Here is a 24434-nt window from a genome sequence, read left to right on the forward strand (position 1 = left end):
TTGAGCTATTACCAGGAGGAGAGCGGGGCGGCGGGGGGAACCTTTTGTAGTGATAATCAAGGTGGGCCATTTCCAGCTGTTGACAAGAACTTCTGAGGAACAGTGGGGGGTGGGGGGAGGATAAACATGGGGAAATAGTTTTACTTTGTGTAATGACCCATCCACTCCCAGTCTCTATTCAAGCCTACGTTAATTATATCCAGTTTTCAAATTAAAAAGAAGCTTATCTGAACCTTCTGGGTCTAGAGAAGGAGGCTGGAAATCTTAACAGCACAATTTTCTACATGGATTTCCAGTACTTCCTTTTACTGGTCATATTTTGAGCCAAGAAGCACAAAGCTGTGCAAAAATTACAAACTTGAAAACAGGGGTTTGAATTTCAAACTCACTCAAAGTTCAGGAGGGTTTGGATCCAGAGTTTTGGGTTAGCCCATTATTGAGTTAGGGATGAGATGCAAAACTAGGATCCAGATCCAGATTTGAATCTCCGACAAAATTTGACATAAAGCTACTCAGAAGATGGGTGGTTGTTTTTTTTTAATTTATTTTCTGTGTGAAAAATTTTGATTGAAAACATTTTTCCCATTTTAACTGATTTTGATTTTTCACGTTAACATTGAAAACCCCAAACTAACTTACTAAATAAATAACATTTAGTCTTCTGGTTGCTGAAAACCAAAACAAATTGTGGTTTGGGGATTCTGAATTTTTATAACAAAATCTCAAAAATTTTCAGACTATGGAAATTTTCTCATAAAGATGTCCATTGCAGTGAAAAGCCATTTTCCACTAAAAAACAAAAACAACCAACAAAATTTTAGAAGGAAAATTTTAAAACCAGCTCTACTTTGAGGGTGTTCAGATCTAAAGATTTTGGTATGGATCTGTTTTTAATTAAAATGAAAGCAAACTGTATTAGAACATTTCAGAACCTTAAACGGTTTTGTTCAAATGTGGTTCAAGAAATGGATGAAAGTTCACATGGGAAAGCAGAAATTGGTATATCTCCTGAACCGGTTCACCTAACCCTGCCTGAGACCCACTGTCTGTTTTTGTGAACTTCTTAAAGGCTCCAATTAAAATATGCACAGAACAGCAGGCTTTCTACTTCTTTATTCACAGTTCATACACAACTCTGATTAGACAAAGCCTCTGATTTTTAAAAAAATAACCTGTTAGATGATGATTGAGAAAAGTGAAGTCTTGGTCAGCTGGAGTTCTGGTAGCCAAGCCATAGTGAAAAAAAATCCAAAATGGCCATTAATCAGACACAGGAAACCACTGTTCATTACAAACTACATTTGCAGAGCCTTGGTTATAACAGTCTTACAGAGTGAGCCAGCTCAACCAATATGCTGAGAAGAAAGAAAGAAAGAAAGAAAGAATTTAATCAATCAAAATAAATAATTAAATATCTTAATTTAAAAAAAAATACAAACAATTCCAATCTGGTTATTTTATGGAGACACGTTTTTAATGAGCCACATGTGAATGTGCAGACTCTTCTAATCTCATTGTATTTTGCTGGCTGTTACTTGTGCTCTCAGAGCCAGTTGATTTCTCAGCAACATTGTAAAGAGTGTAAGCATTTGCTTGTTTAAATAGCCCATTCTGAGGGAAGACTAGGGAGTTCATGGACTTTCTTCCAAGGTTTTGGAAAGTTCAGAACAAACTGACTGCTCTGTGCAATACTGTAGTCAGCCCTAAATGTCATCAGTCAATGGGCAAGATTCTGTTCTCAGCTGTGCTGGTGTGAATGCAGAGTAACTCCTCCAAAGTCACTGGAATTACTCTAGAGCTACATCTCTGTAACAGAGCAGATTCTGGCCTTATAAGTTGTCTCCAGTTCATTAGCTTTTTAATTGCAAACAAGGGCCTGATCCTGGGTTTCCCAATTTAAGGGTTTGCCAGTCTGGAGTCCCACTGAAGTCACTGCAGTTCCATACAGGAGCAAGGGGCTGATTAGGAGTGAAGCCAAGGCATGCTAGAGTTCAATTTTATTTGATCTTTTCAAACAACTATAAATCTCCAGATTTGATGAAGATTGGGAGCCTTCCTCTCCCTGATATGTAGCTAGCTAAATCAACTCAATCTTTTATATTTCATACAAAAGAATTGTCGCCCTTAATTTCTTAAAGTAATTCACCAATAAAGTGATCAGAACTAAGCAGATCTGTTCATACGACTGCCCATAGCACAAACGAATCATTTTGGAAGAAGTCCTAGGTCACAGTCAAAAGGGTCATTGATAAGGGTCATTGACAGCAGTGATATGAATCAGGGAATGAGTGGGACAAAGCCACCTTGCATGTGTTTGTGCTAGTATACTTGCCAACTTTCTAGCTAGGAGTGGGAGTTTCTCTGCTTCAGGTCTCCCTTCTAGCTCATCCTCCTTAAGGTTTTCAGGCCAACCGGCTGTCTAGAATGGGAGATGAACTTTGAAAGGTGATCAGTTTCAAAAGCTCAAAAATAAATTGGGTATTTCTCCCCAATGTGGCATTCATAAGAGGCAACAGATTTCCACTCCCACCCATGGCTCTCAATCTAAATAAGCTGGCAAATATACAGTTAAGGTGAGAATATCTAAAACAATTCAGCTAGCTGTGAGGATTCTTTCTACGTAACAGAGTAATTATCTGCCCCCTATCACTATAGCATCTGAGCACGTCCCCCCAGAGATCCAGTGGGCTTTTGGGTGAACTGCCCAGTTCATCTCTCATTCTCTCTCTTTTCCTTTTATGATTTGGATGAAGTGGAAACATGCAAATCATATGCCAAGCAGCATCTGCAAGTCTGACATATCCACTGATGCTTCCTCACTAGCGCCACATCAGTAATGAGCATCTTATAACCTCCTCCAGCCCTGTTAAAACAGAGGTTTTTGAATATATCTGCTAAGGAAATTTCTCCCTTAGGGTCAAACTCTTTTTGCTTTCAGACAAAACCTCATTCCTACTACCTCAAGGTTCCCACTAGCAGTGTTATTTTGGATAGATCACATCAGAAAAAAAGTATCCTTGAAAAGGGCCAGAGAAGAACCAGTTCTGTACATTCCTAACCCATCGACTTGAATTTTTCAGCTCAGTATCCTATTTTTTAAAGTTCCCAATAAAATAGGTGGCTGATATTAAGAAAAAAAAAAGATGAATAGTTGCAAATACTGATGATGATTGCCAATAATAATACTTGCTCCAGCTCTTGGGTTCAGATTCCAGAGGGTTTTTTACCCCCCTGTAGTTGCCTTATGTTTTCTCTAGGGAGAGGCAGATTTGGCCCTGACCAATACACTTTAACAGCTGAAGTCATGGGGATGCCAACCAGAAACATGATGAAGAATATTTCCTAAGACAACAAGGAGAGGAATCTGTGAACTGGGAATCCCCTGAGGATACTGAGCCCTTGCGGATGTCAGTTAGGATTTGCTGAGCCGCTTGGCCACATCTGCATACGCTTGCTCAATTTCTTTGTCCGCAGCACAGGTGTTGGTGAATTCATCCCTGGCATAAGCATTCTTCAGGTATTGCCATAGCCCCGTCATCTCTGTCGGGAACTCATAGTTGCGATATTTCTTAGCTACAATCTAGAGCAAAGACAAAAAAGAAACTTGCTGGTTTTAGGCTTTTAAACTTCATTCTTTTTGTTACACAATAGACAAGGGAGTCAAAAAGGGCAGGGTCCAATAGTACAAGCCATCTAAAGGTCAACATTTCCTGACCATTACCATGCAAATACAGTACCTAGTCTAAGGGCTTGTTTGCACAAACACTTAGTTTGCAGCAAGCTGGGGCGTAACCCTACCCCACCTAGTATCGGTGTGGTCCAGGCTGCCATGCACTAAAAGTGTGCTTTGATCTTCCCTGCTTTGAAAGAGGAGTAAATTAAAATGCACTAGGGAACTTTTAGTGTGTGGCAGCAGGGTACATGTAGATTCTTAGTGCGCAGCAGACTAGTGTGGGGTAGATTTATACCCCAGCTTGCTGTAAACTAAGTGTTCATGTAGACAAGAAGTAACAGAAGTCCAATACCACAGTGTGGTCACTGATGCCAAATCCTGACTTAGTAATAGCAAGCACTGTATCCAAAGACCCAACAGGCTCCACCACGGGTTTTTCCCTCATTCCTATGAACATCACCTCTAACAGCTGTGCTCCCTGGAATGGCATTATCAGATAAGAAGCCTGGTCAGATGACACTTTAAAAGGTAGATGGTTTAAAGGGTGTGAACTGAGAAAAGACTTAAAAAATGAAATGTACTGCGTGGTCAAACAATCATGGCAGGGGATATAACCATCTACAAACAGTGGAAAGATATACACAATGAGGAGGGGAAATAACTGTTTAAAATGGTACAGGGCACCATGACTTAGATACCAAGAACTAGGGGCCCTACTAACATCTCATATTGAACTAGGAGTATCGGTGTGTACTGGGAAAAAACATCTGTGAATCAGGAAGTTTCCTATCTTTGAGATTTATTAGACTAGAAATCTCTGTAGAAGCCCAACCATTAAAGACATTTAGGCCTTGATTCAGCAAGTTACTTAAGCACATGCCTTACTTGCAATACGTATATAATCAATGGGACTAACTCATGTGCTTACGGTTAGAAACATGCTTAAGTACCTTGCTAGACTGGGGCCTTTCTTCCTGATTGGGCAATGAATTTAATAATATACTGTATGTAACAATCCTGCAGTGACAGAATGGACAAATTGATTGGGCGGGAAGGATTAGTTAATTTATTGGGTCTTTCCCATCTCTAGTTTTTATGAGTGTAAAGTTACTCCTGAGCATAAAGGGAATTACATCCATATGTACTGTACAGCTCCCCTCTGTTTTCTAAAGTACTTATTAGAGTTTCCATCCATCTCAGGTTTTTCAGGACAGCTCTGTTCTTACAAGGGATTATGGTTTATTCTTATTACCAGGATCCCTTTGGCATACTCTAGGCAAAATCCATTTCTAAGTTGCATCTATGCAATCCCACTCCTTTCAGAAGTGTTTCACATGTGAACATAGAGGCTAGAACCCACTCATCAATTTAGGTTTCAGAGTAACAGCCGTGTTAGTCTGTATTCACAAAAAGAAAAGGAGTACTTGTGGCACCTTAGAGACTAACCAATTTATTTGAGCATAAGCTTTCATGAGCTCACGAAAGCTTGTGCTCAAATAAATTGGTTAGTCTCTAAGGTGCCACAAGTACTCCTTTTCTTTTTTCATCAATTTAGGTTGAGATGCACACAATTTCCAATGGAAGTCTTTAACCAAATGAGAACGTCCTTATATGACTACCTTTTTTTGTGTCTGTTAAACAGACCTAAAACAATAGTCTGCGGCTATGCACGTCTATAAGAGATTTATAATTCTACAAGATCTGTTTACCTATCTTTCATTTTGCCTTAAGGAGATGGGAACTAGCAATAGGCCACACAATGAAAGCTTTAAGCATTAGCATTAAAATGTCTGGCTATGCCTCCATGAGGGAAGGTGAGCCAAAGAAAGTGCCAAACCAGTGAGAATATTATCACATTGCTTGTGTAAGTGACTTATGCATCACATTCTGTGTTCTCTTTTTATACGTGTAAGTCAGCACTCACCATGGCTTAGCTTATGTTTTGACTCATGGAGCCAAGGTAGATGCATGACTTGGCTCCACTTTCTAGCTCCTGGCTTGCCAATGTCTACCAGGTACTTGTTTTTTTTCTGAAGAAACATGTAATCTGATAAATTGAATAAATACAGCACTTAGAAGAGAGAATGATGTACATCCTTTGCACTAAACCAGTGACCATTCTGTATCTTAAACCTGGGATCCCGGACTAACTTTCATTGTTAACTTTGCTATGTGAAATACCAGCTGAACAGCTGGTACATCTGAACAGCTCTTTTTAGGTTACACATGGGTGGGAATGGATGCATAGGGTAAAAATTCAGAGTGAGGAGACCTGCGGTTCTAATCCTGGATCTGCCACTGACTCACTGTGTGACACTGGACAAGTCACTTCAAGCTCTCTGTGTCTCAGTTTCCCCATCTTTAAAAAATGGGGCAAATTATGCTTAGCCACTATTGTACAGTGCTTTAAGATCTGTGGAGAAAAGCACTAAGAGTATGTCTACACTGCAGTTACATACGTGCAGCTGGCCAGTGCCATTTGACTCGGGCTTGCAGGGCTCAGGCTGTGGGACTGTTTAATTCTGCTGTGATGTTCGGGCTCAGGCTGCAGCCTGAGCTCTGGGACCCTCCCAGCGCACTGTGTCCTAGAGCCCGGCTCTATCCTGAGCCTGAATGTCTACAATGCAATTAAATAGCCCCCCAAGCCTGAGCCCCGTGAGCCCACGTCAGCTGGCACAGGCCAGCTGTAGGTTTTTAATCGTAGTATAGACATACCCTAAGTGTTAAGCATTCTTTTCATACATACGTAGTGCTACTTGATCAAGCATATACACACAATCATCAGAAAAAAATAAAAATAATTTATAAAATGGTCCAGTGGAAAGAGAGAATCTGGATGACGAGGGTTGGCAGCTGTCATGGTAGCTAGCTTTAAAAATACACTTCCTATCAAGGGAAGCCAAAAGGTCACAATGCTTGTACAACCCTATTTTATAAAACCAATGTGTGCAGAATGAGGGAGACAGGGGCACTGGCAAGATAATCAGTCCAAGGAGATGTGCGGTTTAGTTGAGAGAGCCAGGTGTGATTTGATACCAACGTGAAGAAACAAAAAGGAAATACAGTGACAGAGTGCAACAAGTGCAAAAGATTAAAGAGAAAATATTTTTAAATAGTCCAAATTAAAAGCAAACTGGCCTGTACTGTATTAGCTGTGAGATATGCTGGTACATTCCTAATAGCTCCAGCTAGCACAAGCTTCTGCTCTTTCCTCCCTGCAAACCCAGACACTAGGGAAAGAAGAAAGCTGTATATATATTGGCCTCAAGCCCTTCCTCTTTCCCCGGTCACTATCTGCCAGAGAGGTCCTTAGTCCATAACCCTGGACCTTCCCCTATTATGTATGTTCTTGAGGTTGGAGAATTGGACTCCACCAACCCAACAGTATCTGGAAGGGAGGAGAACTTCAGCTTGCTCTGACCCCTTTGACATCTACCGGCAGTGGGGCAGATAATGCTGTGTAGGAGAGATCTAGTGAATTTAATCGATCACCTCCCTTTTAACTCAGAGGAAGGGATCTAGCTGCTCAGCAGGCCCCATATCCTGTTAATGCACCTGCTAGACTTACGCTTGGCTGCCAGAGCAATGGGGGGAGTCCTGTTTGCTCTGCCTTAGTTGTGGGGGACATCCCACAGAACCCAAACACTGCGTACTTGCTGACCCAGGCTAGTGAATAGTGAGAGATGAAGTCTCTAGGGAGCTAGGAAGTACCATGCAATACCCCAGCCTGTTCTTCCCATCTCACAGTGCACTGGAGATGAGCGGGGGCCTTACATTAATGCACATTCTATCAAGTGTTTCTTCCTCTTTCCAATCAAAGAGTCTTTTTACATCTTGTTTAATTTTCTTTGCACTTTTGGCCAAGATCTTAGGACCTTACAAACTATTTACGGACCAGGCTCTTTCCTATAGAAAAGAAGGGACAGGCAGATAGAGCTACGGCATTGCTAGGATAGTTCAGGTTTACAGACCTCGGCACTTTACATTTGCTTGTCCATCAGATGAAGCCTTTTACCTTAACAACATGAAGTTTGGGCAGAAGGTTGCAATCGGCAAGCGTCAGCTCATCCCCATCCAGAAACTTGCGTTTAGACACTTTCTCCTCTTCAGTGCTGTCTGCATCAATTTCTTCAGGCAGAGGGGTGTTCAGATAGTCATCCAGCTTCTTTAATGCCTTTGTCAAACCTCTCTCAAGGCCTTTGTCAATAAATAAATAGATAGGTGGGTGGGAAGAAAGAAAGGCTTAGAAACACTCTCATTGACACTGCCCCCCATACCTACGAAGGTAAGGCCAGATGCTCTGTTGTGGGGTTCTGTTTGTGCTGTATCTCCAGTGGAATCTGACTGTAAAGCAGCTACTGAGGATTGCCCCAGTCTAGACCTAGTCTTCCAGTGACACGTGGCTGTTAGGCACAGCCCCTCCCTCCTACCAGTATAGCAACAAAAAACGGACCCTGGAAGGAGGAAAAGAGGTGAGGTCATGATGTTCCTACACTGCAGTGATCCTAGGCTGTGTTTTTGGTGCACTGCAGCCATTGGATCTCAAGGTAGGTAGAACAGCTGTAGATTGTATGGGGTGAATGGCCATGTACACATGGAGTGAGCGATGCCCCGTCCATGTACACATGGACTGGGTGATGCCCCTGTACCTCCTCACGCTGTTATTATTGAACATCCAGCAAAGAAGGTCAATGAATTGGAGCTCCCCAATTCCAAAAGCACTATTCTAGCTCTACAGTATTGCCATTAATATCAAATCTGGTTCAGTACTTCACGCTCACTTTTTCTTTCATGTGAATTCATTTAAGGAGGTAGGAATGTCTCAGAAGATGCCAACCATAGTGCTATGGCGACATGTTCTCCCAGTCACTTAGAAGATACAGTGTGATTGAAATGAAAGCCATTTAACAACAATGAAATGTGATGCCACACAAAACACTTATGATATACAGCCAGTTTCAAACCTCTTCCCATTTCGGAACTGAATTTGGGTCATGCTCCCCTTTCAGAGAGGAAAATTTGGACTTTTCACTTTAAGACTTACTAAAGGCTAAAGGCTGCAGTCAGTCCTTCCCCACACAATAAATTCCTTTTGACTCCAGTGGGAGTTCTGCACTCAAAATGATGACAAGATATAGCATATAACAAAGGTGCCAAATTCTCCCACAAAAACATCAGTCCAGGTGCAAGATCTCTGTGTCTACACTTCACCATCATGAGAATGAACAAATTACAGATATTTTACTCATCCATCACAAACTGTAGTATTTGCCCCATGTGACTGAGTAGAATCATAGAATATCAGGGTTGGAAGGGACCTCAGGAGGACATCTAGTCCAACCCCCTGCTCAAAGCAGGACCAATCCCCAACTAAATCATCCCAGACAGGGCTTTTTCAAGCCTGACCTTAAAAACCTCTAAGGAAGGAGATTCCACCACCTCCCTAGGTAACCCATTCCAGTGCTTCACCACCCTCCTAGTGAAAAAGTTTTTCCTAATATCCAACCTAAACCACGCCCACTGCAACTTGAGATCATTACTCCTTGTTCTGTCCTCTGCTACCACTGAGAACAGTCTAGATCCATCCTTTTTGGAACCCCCTTTCAGGTAGTTGAAAGCAGCTATCAAATCCCCCCTCATTCTTCTCTTCTGCAGACTAAATAAGCCCAGTTCCCTCAGCCTCTCCTCATAAGTCATGTGCTCCAGCCCCCTAATCATTTTTGTTGCCCTCCTGTGGACTCTTTCCAATTTTTCCACATCCTTCTGGTAGTGTGAGGCCCAAAACTGGACACTACTCCAGATGAGGCCTCACCAATGTTGAATAGAGGGGAATGATCATGTCCCTTGATCGACTGGCAATACTCCCACTTATACAGCCCAAAATGCCATTAGCCTTCTTGACAACAAGGGCACTCTGTTGACTCATATCCAGCTTCTTGTCCAATGTAACCCCAAGGTCCTTTTCTGCAGTACTGCTCCCTAGCAGCTCAGTCCCTAGTCTGTAGCAGTGCATGGGATTCTTCTGTTCTAAGTGCAGGACTCAGCACTTGTCCTTGTTGAACCTCATCAGATTTCTTTTGGCCCAATCCTCTAGTTTGTCTAGGGCCCTCTGTATCCTATCCCTACCCTCCAGCGTATCTACCACTCCTCCCAGTTTAGCGTCATCTGCAAACTTGCTGAGAGTGCAATCCACGCCATCCTCCAGATCATTAATGAAGATATTGAACAAAACCAGCCCCAGGACCGACCCTTGGGGCACTCCGCTTGATACTGGCTGCCAACTAGACATGGAGCCATTGATCACTACCCATTGAGCCCGGTGATCAAGCAAGCTTTCTATCCACCTTATAGTCCACCTTATATTCTTTAACTTACTGTCAAGAATACTGTGGGAGACTGTATCTAAAGCTTTGCTAAAGTCAAGGAATAACATGTCCACTGCTTTCCCCTCATCCACAGAGCCAGTTTTCTCGTCATAGAAGGCAATTAGATTAGTCAGGCATGACTTGCCCTTGGTGAATCCATGCTGACTGTTCCTGATCACTTTCCTCTCCTCTAAGTGCTTCAAAATGGATTCCTTGAGGACCTGCTCCATGATTTTTCCAGGGACTGAGGTGAGGCTGACAGGCCTGTAGTTCCCAGGATCCTCCTTCTTCCCTTTTTTAAAGATGGGCACTACATTACCTTTTTCCTGTCGTCCAGGACCTGACCTGATCACCATGAGTTTTCAAAGATAATGGCCAATGGCTCTGCAATCACATCTGCCAACTCCTTTAGCACCCTTAGATGCAATGCATCCAGCCCCATGGGTTTGTGGATGTCCAGCTTTTCTAAATAGTCCTGAACCACTTCTTTCTCCATGGAGGGCTGGGTCACCTCCTCCCCATACTGTGCTGCCCAGTGCAGTAGTCTTGGAGCTGACCTTGTTCATGAAGACAGAGGCAAAAAAAGAATTGAGTAGAAATTTGCAAGTTTGCAAGTGATTACTTGGATTGAAAACTCTCTGGGACAGGGACCATCTTTTCATACTGGGTTTTTACAACACTTAGCACGATGAGGGTCCTGGTCCACCACTAGGCACTATGATAATACAAATAATTGATAATATTATAATGTGCAAAATAACAATATGGCCCTAATGAGGATAAGGGCCAGTACCTCAGCTGATTTACACCAGCTGTAGCTCTGAAGCATTACACTTTTAGGCCCGATTCTGCACAGTTTTACACCGGTGAGCTACTTTACTCAATGCTTATGTCTACATTTGTGGTGGGAGGTGTGATTCCCAGCTGGTGCAGACATACCTGCACTAGCTCTGCTCAAGCTAGCACACTAAAAATAGCAATGTAGCCTAGGTAGCACAGGGAGCGGCTTGGGCTAACCACCCAAGTATGTACCCAGGGTGTCAGGGTGGGTACGTATGCAGGCAGCTAGCCTGAGCTATCTCCCATGCTACCCTGGCTACACTGCTAGTCTTAGCTAGTGGGTATGTCTATGCAAACTGGGAATCACACCTGCCAAATCAAATGTAGACGTAGCCAACGAATGAAGTTACGTATAAGTATTTTCAAAACCAGGTCTTTAAATCCATCTTATGTGGTGCAAAGGATACTCCTGAGGGAATTCTGCACCAAAAAATACAAAATTCTGTGCCAGAAAATTTAAAATTCTGCACACAATATTTTAAAATTCTGCAATTTTTATTTCTCAAATAAATGTGGAGGCTCAAGCATGGCATTGGGGAGCACAGGCCACTGGCTGCACAGAGGTGGGAGCTCACTATACAACCCCCCCCCCCCAGGACACAGAGTCAGTGGTAAGGCTGCACCCAACCCTGATACAGTGCAAGGACCGGGCCAGCCCCAGAAACACCCCAGGGCCCCTCCATGCCAGGTGCAACAGATGTGGGCAGGTAGGCTCAGCAAGGCATGATATAAGAGTAGAGGGGCTTAGTATGGGGGGGGATCCAGGTGTGGGTTGAGCGAGTTCTCTGTGGGGCAATCTGGGTGCGGGAGGCACAGTGGGGGATCAGGGTACAGGGGGGATCTGGACACACAGGGGCTTGTTGGAGGGTTCTGGGTGCAAAAGTAATAGACTCTTCAGGGGGGGTCCAGATGAAGGTGGTTGGGGCTCAGTGTTGGGGATCTGGGTGTTGGGGGGATAGAACTCAGCAGGGGGATCTAGGTGTGAGGGGGCTCAGTGTGGGGGCTCTGGGTGTGCGGGGAGTGGGGCTCAGTGGGGTAGGGATCCAAGTGCATCTGGTTGGGGCTCAGCAGGGTGGGGATCCAGGTGCGGGTGGCTTGTTGGGGTGGTCCAGGTGCAGGGGGAGTGGGGCTCCTCAGGGGGGTTCTGGGTGAGGGGGGGTGAGGCTCGGCTGGAGGGCCTGGGTATGAGGGGGTCCGGATGCAGTGGGGTTGGGTGGATGTGGGAGCAGTTCCCTGTACAGCGATTTCTCCCCCTGCAGCTGAGGAGTGATGGGTGCAGGAAGTGCGGGGCGGGGAAGGGAGTTTGCAGAGCTTCCTACAGCCAGGGGAGAAATCTGGGGGTGGTACAGCCCTGATACAGCCCTGGATGCCATGCAGGGGAAGAGGAAGTCCCATCCTCCCCAGCCCAGACGGGACTAGCAGCTGAGTCAGGTGCAGGATAAGAGCCACCAGGCAGGTCTTCCCCAGTCCTGACCTCTGCCCCATAGTTATTTACCTCTCTACCGGCTGCCCTGGACACCCAAAACATACTGCTGGGGAGGGTCGCATGACCACTCTTGTGGCTTCCCTTTGCTTCCCCATCAGAAAGTCATTTTTCTGTGGAGAAATTAAGAAATCTTCAAGGGACATAAATTCTGTGCATGCACAATGGCACAGAAGTCCCCCAGGAGTAAAAGTGGCCTTAAAACAGCTGAAGAATTCACCTTGATATGGGGAACTCCACCAGCAGAAAGCTGACACAGGTGACTCTATCACCTCTGGTATCAGCCACACCTCCATCCCTGGCATGAGAGCAGAGATGATGTGTTTCAAGAGCATTCAGGGGGGAGGAGAGCATCACTATGCCTGATCTTCCACTGGCATAACATCCATTACAGACCTTCTGCCAGTGGTGGAAGTTAAAGTAGGCTGCCTGTTGCTCTCACTTCCACCAGGGTCTGCTGGCCATGGATCAAGGAACCACACCAACTCTCTGTTGCTGCCACGCTCGGACATAGTGGAGAATCATCATGGCGTTATTGTTAGGACTGAGAAACCTACTACAATCCTATCTGCACCCTCCCGCCCCCAGCAAACATGTTAGGGAAGGTTAGAATTTCATGTCTGAAAGCAAAGACTCTAAAATGACTGAAGTGTTGCCATCTATAAAACAAAAGTGTTGCCATCCCTTATTTAATCAGCTCCCAAATTTAAATTTGACACTGACATTCTACTGTCAGATTCTGGCATTATTGTCTGTAATTGCCTGCAGCTGTGTTCTGCTACACTGCTCATATTGAAAGGTAATAAGGACATGCCGTTTAATATACCCTCATGTGGCAACAATGGAAATATTTTGCAATCTCTTTTTGTTTTGACCCATAACACCTGTTGAACAGAAAGTTTTCTTTCTCCCGGTCAGCACCAGATAATATTCTCTTATAGTGAACTCATTTGGAGACAGTGGAATTGAATTATTCCGATTTAACTCAATTTAGCTCACTTGGATTTTTGAAAACTGGCTTAACACTGAGCATTCTCCCGTATCCCCTGACAACCCAATAAAATCTTTGGTTTTGCTAGATCATCTGTTTTATATTTCCAATATGAGAAGACGGTATTGCACAACACCAGGAAAATGCATTAAGTGCGTTGTATGCTAGACTATAGAGTCAGAAAGGTGTGTTTATAAAAACAGGGCAGAGGTGTTTTTAATGTAGCTCTTTTCTGGAACTCATTCATTTCTCTTGCTGCTATCACTATATCAATGTGTCTTAAGGGTCTCTCAGAAACAATGGCTGGAGTGATGCCTTTTGGTGAGAGCAGAAAATAACATGTATGTGAATTCTCCAGGGTTCTTTAAGCTCTTCATACTTAGAAGGCATTTGCCTAGTAGAATAGCCATAGAAGTGGGCATCAGTAGATCTGTGTTCTAATTCAGGGGCTCTATTTGGTCCTTGTAGGATCCCAGTATTTCTCACTAAAATCAATGGGGGAGCAATTCATATCCTGGTGTGAGAATTGTGACCATAACTTGTTGTGTGACCTTGGGCTAGTGAATTAGCCTCTCTAAGCCTTAGTTTCATTAAAATTCAGTTGTGGACCATCAAGCCAGATCTGTTATTCCAACAGGAGAGAACTGCCCCAATCCCAAACTGCCTGAGATAATGGTCAGTCCATGATAAAGACCTGGGTTAAAATTTTCAAAAGCTCCTAAGGGAATTAGGAGCCAAAGTTCTATTTTCAGAAGTAATGTAGGCACTTAGGATCAGATTTTAAGGGATTTAGGTGCCTAAAGATGCAAATGGCACCTAGCGAGATTTTCAAAAGAGCCTACGCACCTAATTCCCTTGGTGCCTATCTGTATCGTGAAGTGTCTAAATACCTTTGAAAATCTGGCCCTTAGAAGCCTATCTCATTGAAAGTCAATGGGATTTAGGATTTTAAGTGCCTAAGTCCTTTTTGAAAATGGGACTTAGGCTTCAACGTCACTGAGTTGCTTTTGAAAATGTTACCCCTGTTCACCACCTCCCAGACCTCCAGATCCAAATCCAGACACCAGATCCAGAGTGTGGACAGCTCTGTGAATGGAATCCATTCCCATGGTTATCATGGCAAGTATGAAAACCTGGGTCAACTGAGATAAATCATCTGCACGGACAATGAAAGCATTAAGCACAATCAGCATTGGGGATCACAGTGCCTACCCAGTGAGTGACCTATTCAAGCTAACTACAGGTTCCACGTTCACCTGCATCAGAGATCAGATAATAAAATACATGATAACACCACCTCCTTTATTTCCCAGTGCCTCATGCTGGACAACATACGCAGCCAGGAACATTTTACTTCACTTGTGGTCCTGCAGTATCATCTATGACATTAGGGACTATACCTTTAAAAGTTAAGCTTTCCAGACGGAAAGTCTGGATGGGGCACTGTAAAGCTCTTGTTGTTATGCACAGCCAGTTGGAACCAGAGTACCAGACACAGAAGAAAGCAGAGCTTTTGCTAGTGTGTTAAGCGTTGATTGATCGCTGAATGCCACCTCTATCTAGCCAATCATACAAAAAGAGATTGGTAAAAAATTTCACACCATTCTTTGCAGTTTTCCTGTCCCACCCCCTTACAGTTTTTCACAACTTTGTCTAACAGCGCTTAGAAGCCAGAGAAATAACACTTAACGACCTCAAAGAAACCACAGAATATTTAATGCATGTATTACCATCTGCCAAATACACAGGGCGAGGTTCAGTTTAGCTGATGATACCAAATTTACAATGATATCCTGTTTGCAAGATAAGGTTACTCGGTGTTAAACAATGAAATCAACAAATCCTGACATGCACAGAATTATAAAGATCGTAACAAAAGTTAACAGTAATTGGCAAAATTCTGCTGTCAGATACACAGGCATAAATCTGGAGTAACTCCACAAGACCAACAAGTTTAGTCCATATTTACACCAGTTTAACCAAGAATAGAAAAGATTGAGAGAAAATTGTGATTTTGCACATCTCATGGAGCCTTCCTATGGGAGGCTCCGGTGCTCTTCAGCTGCTATTTTTTCAATCTAAAATCAAGACTCCCTTTTTTCTCTTAATGAACTGCTGAAATTCAGTTTTCATGCTATTTTGTTTGTCACCTTCTCTAGTGTCAGTTACTCCAATATAAATCCATAGCAGCTCCACTGATTTACTTCAGCTTTGCACTAGAAACAGGAAGAGGAAAATCTGGCCCTTTTTTATACTTGATAACAGGGACTTCACAAATGAATAAATAAATAATGATGATGGTTCCGCATTATTGCTAGGATGTTTTATAACATTGATAAGGGAGCTCTCGAGGCTTGACCTGAGAGAAACAATCAGACAGACAAGGAATTTAAGCGCCAATGTACAGGGCTCCAGAGGTGATCCCAGCAATTACAAGCCAGTAAGCCTGACTTCAGTACCGGGCAAACTGGTTGAAACTATAGTAAATAACAAAATTGTCAGACACATAGATGAACATAATTTGTTGGGGAAAAGTCAACATGGTTTTTGTAAAGGGAAATCATAACTGACCAATCTACTAGAATTCTTTGAGGGGGTCAACAGGCATGTGGACAAGGGGGATCCAGTGGATATAGTGTACTTGGATTTTCAGAAAGCCTTTGACAAGGTCCCATACCTAAAGCTCTTATGCAAAGTAAGCTGTCATAGGATTAGAGGGAAGGTCCTCTCATGGACTGGTAACTGGTTAGAAGATAGGAAACAAAGGATAGGAATAAATGGTCAATTTTCAGAATGGAGAGAGGTAAATAGTGGTGTTCCCCAGGAGTCTGTACTGGGACCAGTCCTATTCAACATATTCATAAATGATCTGGGAAAAGAGGTAAACAGTGAGGTGCCAAAATTAGCAGATGATACAAAACTACTCAAGATAGTTAAGTCCCAGGCAGACTGCGAAGAGCTACAAAAGGATCCCTCAAAACTTGGTGACTGGGCAACAAAATGGCAGATGAAATTCAGTGTTGATAAATGCACAGTAATGCACATTGGAAAACATAATCTCAACTATAGATATAAAATGATGGGGTCTAAATTAGCTGTTACCACTTAAGAAACAGATCTTGGAGTCATTGTGGATAGTTCTCTGAAAACATTCACTCAATGTGCAGCGGCAGTCAAAAAAGCAGTCAGAATGTTGGGAATCATTAAGAAAGGGATGGATAAGACAGAAAGTATCATACTGCCTCTATATAAATCCATGGTAGGCCCACATCTTGAATACTGCATACAGATGAGGTCGCCCCATCTCAAAAAAGATATATTGGAATTGGAAAAGGTTCAGAAAAGGGCAACAAAAAGATTAGGTGTATGGAACGGCTTCCATATGAGGAGAGATTAATAAGACTGGGACTTTTCAGCTTGGAAAAGAGATGACTAATGGGGGATATGATAGAGGTCTATAAAATCATGACTGGTATGGAGAAAGTAGATAAGAAAGTGTTATTTACTCCTTCTCACAACACCTGAACTAGGGGTTACCAAATGAAATTAACAGGCCGCAGGTTTAAAACAAACAAAAGGAAGTATTTTTTTCACACAACACACAGTCAACCTGTGGAACTACTTGCCAGAGGATGTTGAAGGCCAAGACTATAACAGGGTTTAAAAAGAACTAGATAAGTTCATGAAGGATAGGTCCATCAATGGCTATTAGCCAGGATTGGCAGGGATGCTGTCCCTAGCCTCTGTTTGCCAGAAGCTAGGAATAGGTGACAGGAGATGGATCACTTGGTGATTATCTGTTCTGTTCATTCCCTCTGGGGCACTTGGCATTGGCCACTATCGGAAGACAGGATACTGGGCTAGATGGACCTTTGGTCTGACCCAGTATGGCCATTCTCATGTTCTTAAGTGTCTGTGGTTGCAGGATCGGAACTTTAATTTGTATTTATTACAGTGTGAGGTATCAAGGCCTAGGGGGTATAATATATGTATCTCTTTCTATGAGGGAATACCATTGAAACCACAGAGACAACAAAGCTTCTAAGTTGTCAAAACAAAACAACATGAATTCCTTTGTATTCGTCATGTGAAACCACCCCAGAATGACCCCGGCAGAACTGCAAGTTCCTTAATTGTCAAGCCCAAACGAGTTTAACAAACTATGATCTGTGTACAAAATGAGTTGTGCTTGCCGCAGCTACCCTGGGTAACTGATTGATGCTTTTTCTTTTTATTGCTCTTTTTGACCCCCCCCTTCCCATTAAGATTTATCCCACAACACACGCAAATGAACTCGATGAAATATGCAATGAGGGAAAAGGTGGAACAGCACATAAATATTCGCAGTCTCACACAAACAACCTGAGATTTATTTTTCCTTTAAGAAAATAAACCACCTTCCTTGATCACTTCCAGATTCATGGTGTTTGATATTAGAAGAGATCCAATACTGTTTTCTGGCAGGAGAGGAAAAACAACTTAGAACCAGCAATTTAAGGTAAGAAAATAATATAATTCTACTAATCAAACAGCCTGATTAAAGACCAGGGATCCATATTGTCAACTCCTTCTCTCCCACCCACTCTACCAAACAGGCTCAAGGTCTGTATTATAACCTTTAACTAGATAGATTGGCCCTTTAACAAATGGATGCACTAAGACTGCAATGTGCCCTTTGCTGCAGTACACAGAGGATATTTTTGCCTTCCACTTTAAAAAAAAATTGAGTTCCTTTTCTTTCTTCCTATTGTTTCTATATATCTTTAATTACAATGCATGTGATTAATGCCACCTGTGCTGATTCTGGGGTGGGCATCTTGCCCTGATCTTCTTTGCTTCTTAGAATATGTCTACACTGCAATCACACCCTGTGATTGCAACTTGTGTAGACATATCTGAGCTAGCTTTAATCTAGCTAGCGTGGGTACTGGAGCAGTGAAACCATGACAGCATGGGCTTCCGCATGTGCTGCACCAACCCACCCAGAACGCTGGGTAACTACTTAGGCGCCTAGTGGGTGCTGGACCTCAGCCTGCCGTGGCTTCATTGCTCAGGTACGCAAGACAGCGAGAATAAAGCTGGCTCGGATATGTCTACATGAGCTGCAATTACAGTACAGGCATACTCTTAGTTTAAAGTCGCTTTTTCTCTTCTATGCTATCCCCGTTTCCTGAGCTCTCTCTTCTGGGCATTCTCTCTCTCTCTCCTGCAAGTGCCTTAGTACTTTCTCCACTGCCTAATGAAGCCATTAATTACATTTAAGGTACAATTTTCAAGACGCACCGACGTGATTTAGGAGCCTATGTACCATTTTCCAAGTGATTTAGGAACTTACAAGGCCGCATCTCATTAGAAGTCAAAGGGCCTAAGTCACTTTGGCACTTTTGAAAATGTTACCCTACATCCTTATGTTGCCGCTTATGCCACGATCACAGGCCAATGAGGATGATACAGCCAGAGGTACTCTCCAAAGGCTTGGGGCCACTTTGGCAAAACTGTCAGTTTCCAAGCACTGCATAGCAGCCCTGCTGGTGGATAGTGTGGAAGGAAGGGGCAGAAACTTCACCTCTCCTGGCTGCCCATAATGCCCTTAGTCAGAAGAAGGATGGTCCAGGGGTGAGGGAGCTCCCCTGAGTCTTAGGAGACCTGTATTCCATTCCCAGCTTTTCTGCGTGACCTTGGGCAAGTCACTTAGTTTTTCTGTGCCTCTGTTGCCAATCCATAAAATGAAGATAACAGCACTGCCCTGCCTCCCAGGTGTGTTGTGAGACTAAATACATTACAGACTGTGAGATGCTCTGATAATGGGGGGCATACTGGTATCTAAGATAGACAGCTGCCCCCTTTTTCAGCTGTGCTGAACCCCCATAGAGGACTTTGCAATCTCCTCTCCCTGGACTTTCACCGCGGGGGCTCTACGACCAGGGTCTATGTTGTCAGGAGCAGTGAGGAGCCAGCCGTAAAAGGCTTGGGTCAGAGAAGGATCAAAAAGTTTGGCTGCTTCCTGGAAACTAATTTCAATGTATCTGAATCTGGAAATCTGGGAATATTAGACTCTTTTGTGAGGTTTCCCACTTTCAGCCAGGCTGAAATTTTCACAAAAACAGGCTTTATCACAGTATTTTGGGTTTATTCCTAGATAAAACCAGGTAGCACAGATGCATTTGAAATTCTTTTAAAAGAACGATGGGTGAATTTTTTCAAGTCTCCGTAAAGCTTTACATTTGATTCCGTTCCAGTTTTGGGCTGAAGATTCAAGTTTATTCCTAGCTCACTCATCCTTTCTCTGGATTACAATGGAGGAGTAAAACACACTTAATCAAATGGTCCTACAGGGCCTATATGAAGAGAGCATCAGGAAGATATACAGAGAGGGCTGTTCTGAACAGAGGAAACAGGACTTGGAAAGCAGTTAAAGAATGGATTAAAAAGGGTTCACTTCCAATGGTCTGGCACTTGTTTTAAGGCCAGGAGATGGCAAAAAGTAAAGCCGCTGTTCTGTAATCGCTCCAGGTAAAACAACTGCTAACTTGTATTTCACAAAACATCTACACTCTGCAGGGAAAAACAGACGCCATTCCAGGACCACTTCCCAAAAGGCCTGATTCTGACCTCATTGGCACTAGGTTAATACTGGTGTCACTACATTTATTTCAGTGGAGTGACTCCTGATTTGCCCCAGGGTAGTGAAAGAAGAATGAGGCCCTGAATGTAATAAAGCCACAGAATTTATTCGTAATGCAAGATTTTCGCTCCAGCATCCCTATTTAGGTTGCTGTGTGTTAACTCAGACTACGCTGTGTTGTTTACTTATCAAACAACAAGAGATGCTTCTGGAACCAACAAAGCAGCACTAAGTGCAGAAATGTACTGGGGAAAACAAGAGAAAATGTTTACGTGCACAGCTTAACTTTCAGTCACAGTGCTGTGGGGACCCCTTGTGTTCTAGTATTTAAGCAAAGAAAATTGCTCCTTGTATGTTTAAGTTTCTCTTTCTACTATGCACACAGTGGGCAAATTCTGCTCTCATTTACACCAGTGTAAATCCAGACGCACACCACTGATTTAAACCAAGTTACTCCACCCATACAGTGGTGTAGCTGACAGCAGAAATTGGCACAATAGGTAGAAATTGGTTACTATATGAATATATTTAGAATAATATTATATCCACATAGATATAAAAGGGCCTGATTCTCCTCTTGCACCAATTGCTACGCTAATGTAACTCTATGGAGTTCAGATTTACTCCTGACTTGCAGGGGTGGGGGCAGCGGAAGATGAAAGGAAGAGAATCAGGCCTAGACATTGTACTGCTATTTAGGCTGTAAGCTTTCAAGGCAATTACCATTTTTTAAGACTTCTGTAAAGGCGACTGGTACTATGTAACTATATATAAGTAAGACACATCAATCTAGATGCCTTATCTATGCTAGGAGAACTTTAGACTGAGATTTCCTAGTTGCCTAAGGCGTTGGGAACATGGGAGCATAGAGTCAAATGCCACAATAGCATTTAACTTCAGAAAGGGGAACTACAGAAAAATGAGGAAGTTCATTCAACAGAAATTAAAAGATACAGTCACAAAAATGAAAATACCTGCAAGCTGCATGGAAACTTTTAAAAAACACAATAATAGAGGCTGCAATTAAAGTATACCCCAAATTTTAAAAGATAGTAAGATGACCAAAAAGTGCCATCATGGCTAAACAACAAAGCAAAAGAAGTGGTTAGTGGCAAAAAGGCATCCTTTAAAAATTGGAACTTAAATCCTACGGAGGGAAATAGAAAGGAGCATAAACTCTGGCAAGTCAAGTGTAAATGTATAATTAGGCATGACAAAAAAGAATTTGAAGAGCCACCAGCCAAAGCCTCAAAAAGTACCAGCAATTGTTTTTAAGTACATCAGAAGCAGGAAGCCTGCCAAATAAACAGTGGGGCCACTGGATGGCTGAGGTGCTTAAGGAGCACTTAAGGAAGATAAGGCCATTGTGAAGAAACTAAACAAATTCTTTGCATCGGTCTTCACTGCAGAGGATATGAGGGAGATTTCCAAAGCTGAACCATTCTTTTTGGGCGACAAATCTGAACAACTGTCCCAGACTGAGGTGTCAATAAAGGAGTTTTAGAACAAACTGATAATTTAAACAGTAATAAGTCACCAGGACCAGATGGTATTCACCCAGGAGTTCTGAAGGAATGCAAATTTGAAATTGTGATATGTAACCTATCATTTAAATCAGCTTCTGTGCTAGATGACTGGAGGATAGCTAATGTGACACCAATTTTTAAAAAGGGCTCCAGAGGCCATCCTGGCAACTACAGGCTCATAAGCCTAAGTTCAGTACCAGGCAAATTCGTTGAAACTGTGAATAGAATTGTCAGACACATAGATGAACACGATTTTTTGGGGAAGAGTCACATGGCTTTTGTAAAGGGAAATCATGTCTCACCAATCTGCTAGAATTTGTTGAGGGTGTCAATAAACATGTGGACAAGGGTGATCCGGTGGATATCATGTACTTGGACTTTTAAAAAGTCTTTGACAAGGCCCTGCACTTAAAGCTCTTAAGCAAAATCAAGCAAAATCATGGAATAAAAAGGAAAGCCCTCTCATGGATCAGTAACTGGTTAAAAGATAGGAAACAAAGGGTAGGAATAAATTATCAGTTTTCAGAATGGAGAGAGGTAAATAGTGGTGTCCCCCTGGGATCTGTACTGGGACCTGTGCTGTTCACATATTCATAAATGATCTGAGAAAAAGAGTAAACAGCGAGATGGCAAAATTTGCAGGTAATAAAAATTACCCAAGATTGTTAACTGCAAGGCAGACTGTGAAGAGTTACAAAGAGATCTCAAAAACTGGATGACTGGGCAACAAAATGGCAGATGAAATTGAATGTTGCTAAGTGCAAAGTAATATACATTGGAAAACATAATCCCAACTATACATATATAATGATGGGGTCTAAATTAGCTGTTTCCACTCAAGAAAGAGATCTTTTGGTCATTGTGGATAGTTTTCTGAAAACATCTGCTCAGTATGTAGCTGCAGTCAAAAAAGCTAACAGAATGTTAGAAACTATTAGGAATGGGATAGATAATAAGACAGAAACTATCATAATGCCGCTATATAAATCCATCGTATGCCTACACCTTGAATACTGTGTGCAGTTCTCGTCACCCCATCTCAAAAAAAGATATATTAGAATTGGAAAAAGTACAGAGAAGAGCAACAAAATAATTAAGGTATGGAACAGCTTCCATATGAGGAGAGATTAAAAGGACTGGGACTTTTCAGCTTGGAAAAGAGATGAATAAGAGGGGATAAGATAGAGATCTATAAAATTGTGACTAGTGTGGAGAAAGTGAATAAGGAAGTATTATTTTTTCCTTCACATAACACAAGAACCTGGGGTCACCCCACTAAATTAATAGGCAGCAGGTTTAAAACAAACAAAAGGAAGTACTTCTTCACACAATGCACAGTTATCATGTGGAACTCATCGCCATGGGTTGTTGTGAAGGCCAAAACTCTAATGGGATTCAAAAACAAAATAGACAGGTCATATAGGATAGGTCCATCAATGACTGTTAGCCAAGATGGTCAGGGATGCAACCCCATGCTCTGGGTGTCCCTAGCCCCTGGGAGAGGATGACAAGGAATGGATCACTCGATGATTGCCTGTTCTGTTCATGCCTTCTGAAGCACCTGGCATTGTCCAGAAGACAGAACACAGGGCTAGATGGACCATTGGTCTGACCCAGGACAGCCATTCTTATGTTCATTATGGTGTTCTAATTTCTTTGCTGGCTTTGAAAAATCTCAGCCTTAAATTTGGTTTTCTTCTAATATTTTCAGTAATGCCAACCCTTAGTATTCAAAAGTCATGCATCAGGTCCCCAAAATCTTACTTAAAAACCATGAGATCTTAAAATAATAAACTTTGTGTTCTTTTCCTTTGCCTCTTTGTTTTTGAGACTTTGAGGTTCTCATGCCAAGCTTTTCTCTGCAACCAGGAGGACTAGAAATTTACTGTTTAAAAAATAAAATAAAATCTGGGATTCTCATGAAATCACTTGCCTCCAGGACTGCGTTTTTAAGGAAAACACCAAATATTGCAAGACCGGATAAAATCGCGAGAGTGGCAACATGGTTTTCCAGTTATGTTTTATTAATTTCCACCCAGTTCTTCTACAAAGACAATTTGCATCAGGATAACAGCCAAAAATGTTTTTGGGGAAAAATATATTCTGGCCCATTCCTGTTCCCATTGAAGTCAACAGGAGTTTTGCACTCTGACTTCTCAGAGAGCAGGATTAGGCCATGGAATTCTATGTCATTAGACATTCTGCCCTATAATAACATATTCAGGAAGGTAATAAAGTATGTGGCTACATTTAAGGCTGTAAGTAATCCTCCTGGAGTCAACGGGGCTACTCATGTACTTAAATTTAGACGTGCTTAAGCAAAATTTCCTGAATCGGGGCCATAATTTCCCACAAATCCATGTCCATGACAACTACATAGAGGACTTGATTCTGACTGCATTGAAGTCAATGGAGTTACGCCAGTGTGAAAGTGGAGTTAATGAGATCACAATCAGACCCACGGTGCCTGTAACAATCTCACAGTCCAGAAAGGAGGCCTCCGTGTGTGTCCTACTGCTTATAGCAAGGGCCAGCAGGGAAGAGAAGGGGTCACTGAGGTAATGATGCTTAAAATTGAATTTTAAATAATAATGCAATTTAGGCCTCCCATTTCAGCAGCTAGGTGCTTAATGTCTCCCAGGACTGCTGCCACAGGATTGCTCTAATGCAGTTCCAGCTGCCCTACTGCGCCTGTGTGTGAGCAAGGGCGCTCAGCAGGGAAAGAGAACAAAGCACCCCGGCTGAGCCAGCAGCAGGATCTGGAGGAATATTCAAGCTCACAAGGGAAATAATGCCTTTGTTAAAGAAAAAAAGTGTCTGCCAGCTAGGTGATCACTTTTTCAAAACGCAAAAGCGGGACACATGGAGGAGCCCTGCCCCCTCTGTGGCCCTGCCCCTGCCCCTCCTTTTCCCCTGTGCCTCCACCCTCTG

At 42.6% G+C, this 24434-nt stretch overlaps 1 protein-coding gene across 2 annotated transcripts in view; it reads right to left on the reverse strand.

The window, feature by feature from the left end:
- Positions 1-505: 505 nt before the first annotated feature.
- The window catches only part of CLIC5 (chloride intracellular channel 5), a 119741-nt gene continuing 95812 nt past the window's right edge, over positions 506-24434 (reverse strand). For both annotated transcript variants that reach the window (XM_074947475.1, XM_074947476.1), the window contains 2 exons: positions 7689-7870; positions 506-3580 (listed from right to left, as the gene is read on the reverse strand). In XM_074947475.1, coding sequence (XP_074803576.1) covers positions 3413-3580; positions 7689-7870 — 350 coding nt within the window. In that variant the 3' untranslated portion in view covers positions 506-3412. The remainder of the gene's footprint in view (positions 3581-7688; positions 7871-24434) is intronic.

This window comes from Natator depressus, chromosome 3 (genome assembly GCF_965152275.1).
Source record: "Natator depressus isolate rNatDep1 chromosome 3, rNatDep2.hap1, whole genome shotgun sequence".
NCBI classification, from domain to species: domain Eukaryota; kingdom Metazoa; phylum Chordata; order Testudines; family Cheloniidae; genus Natator; species Natator depressus.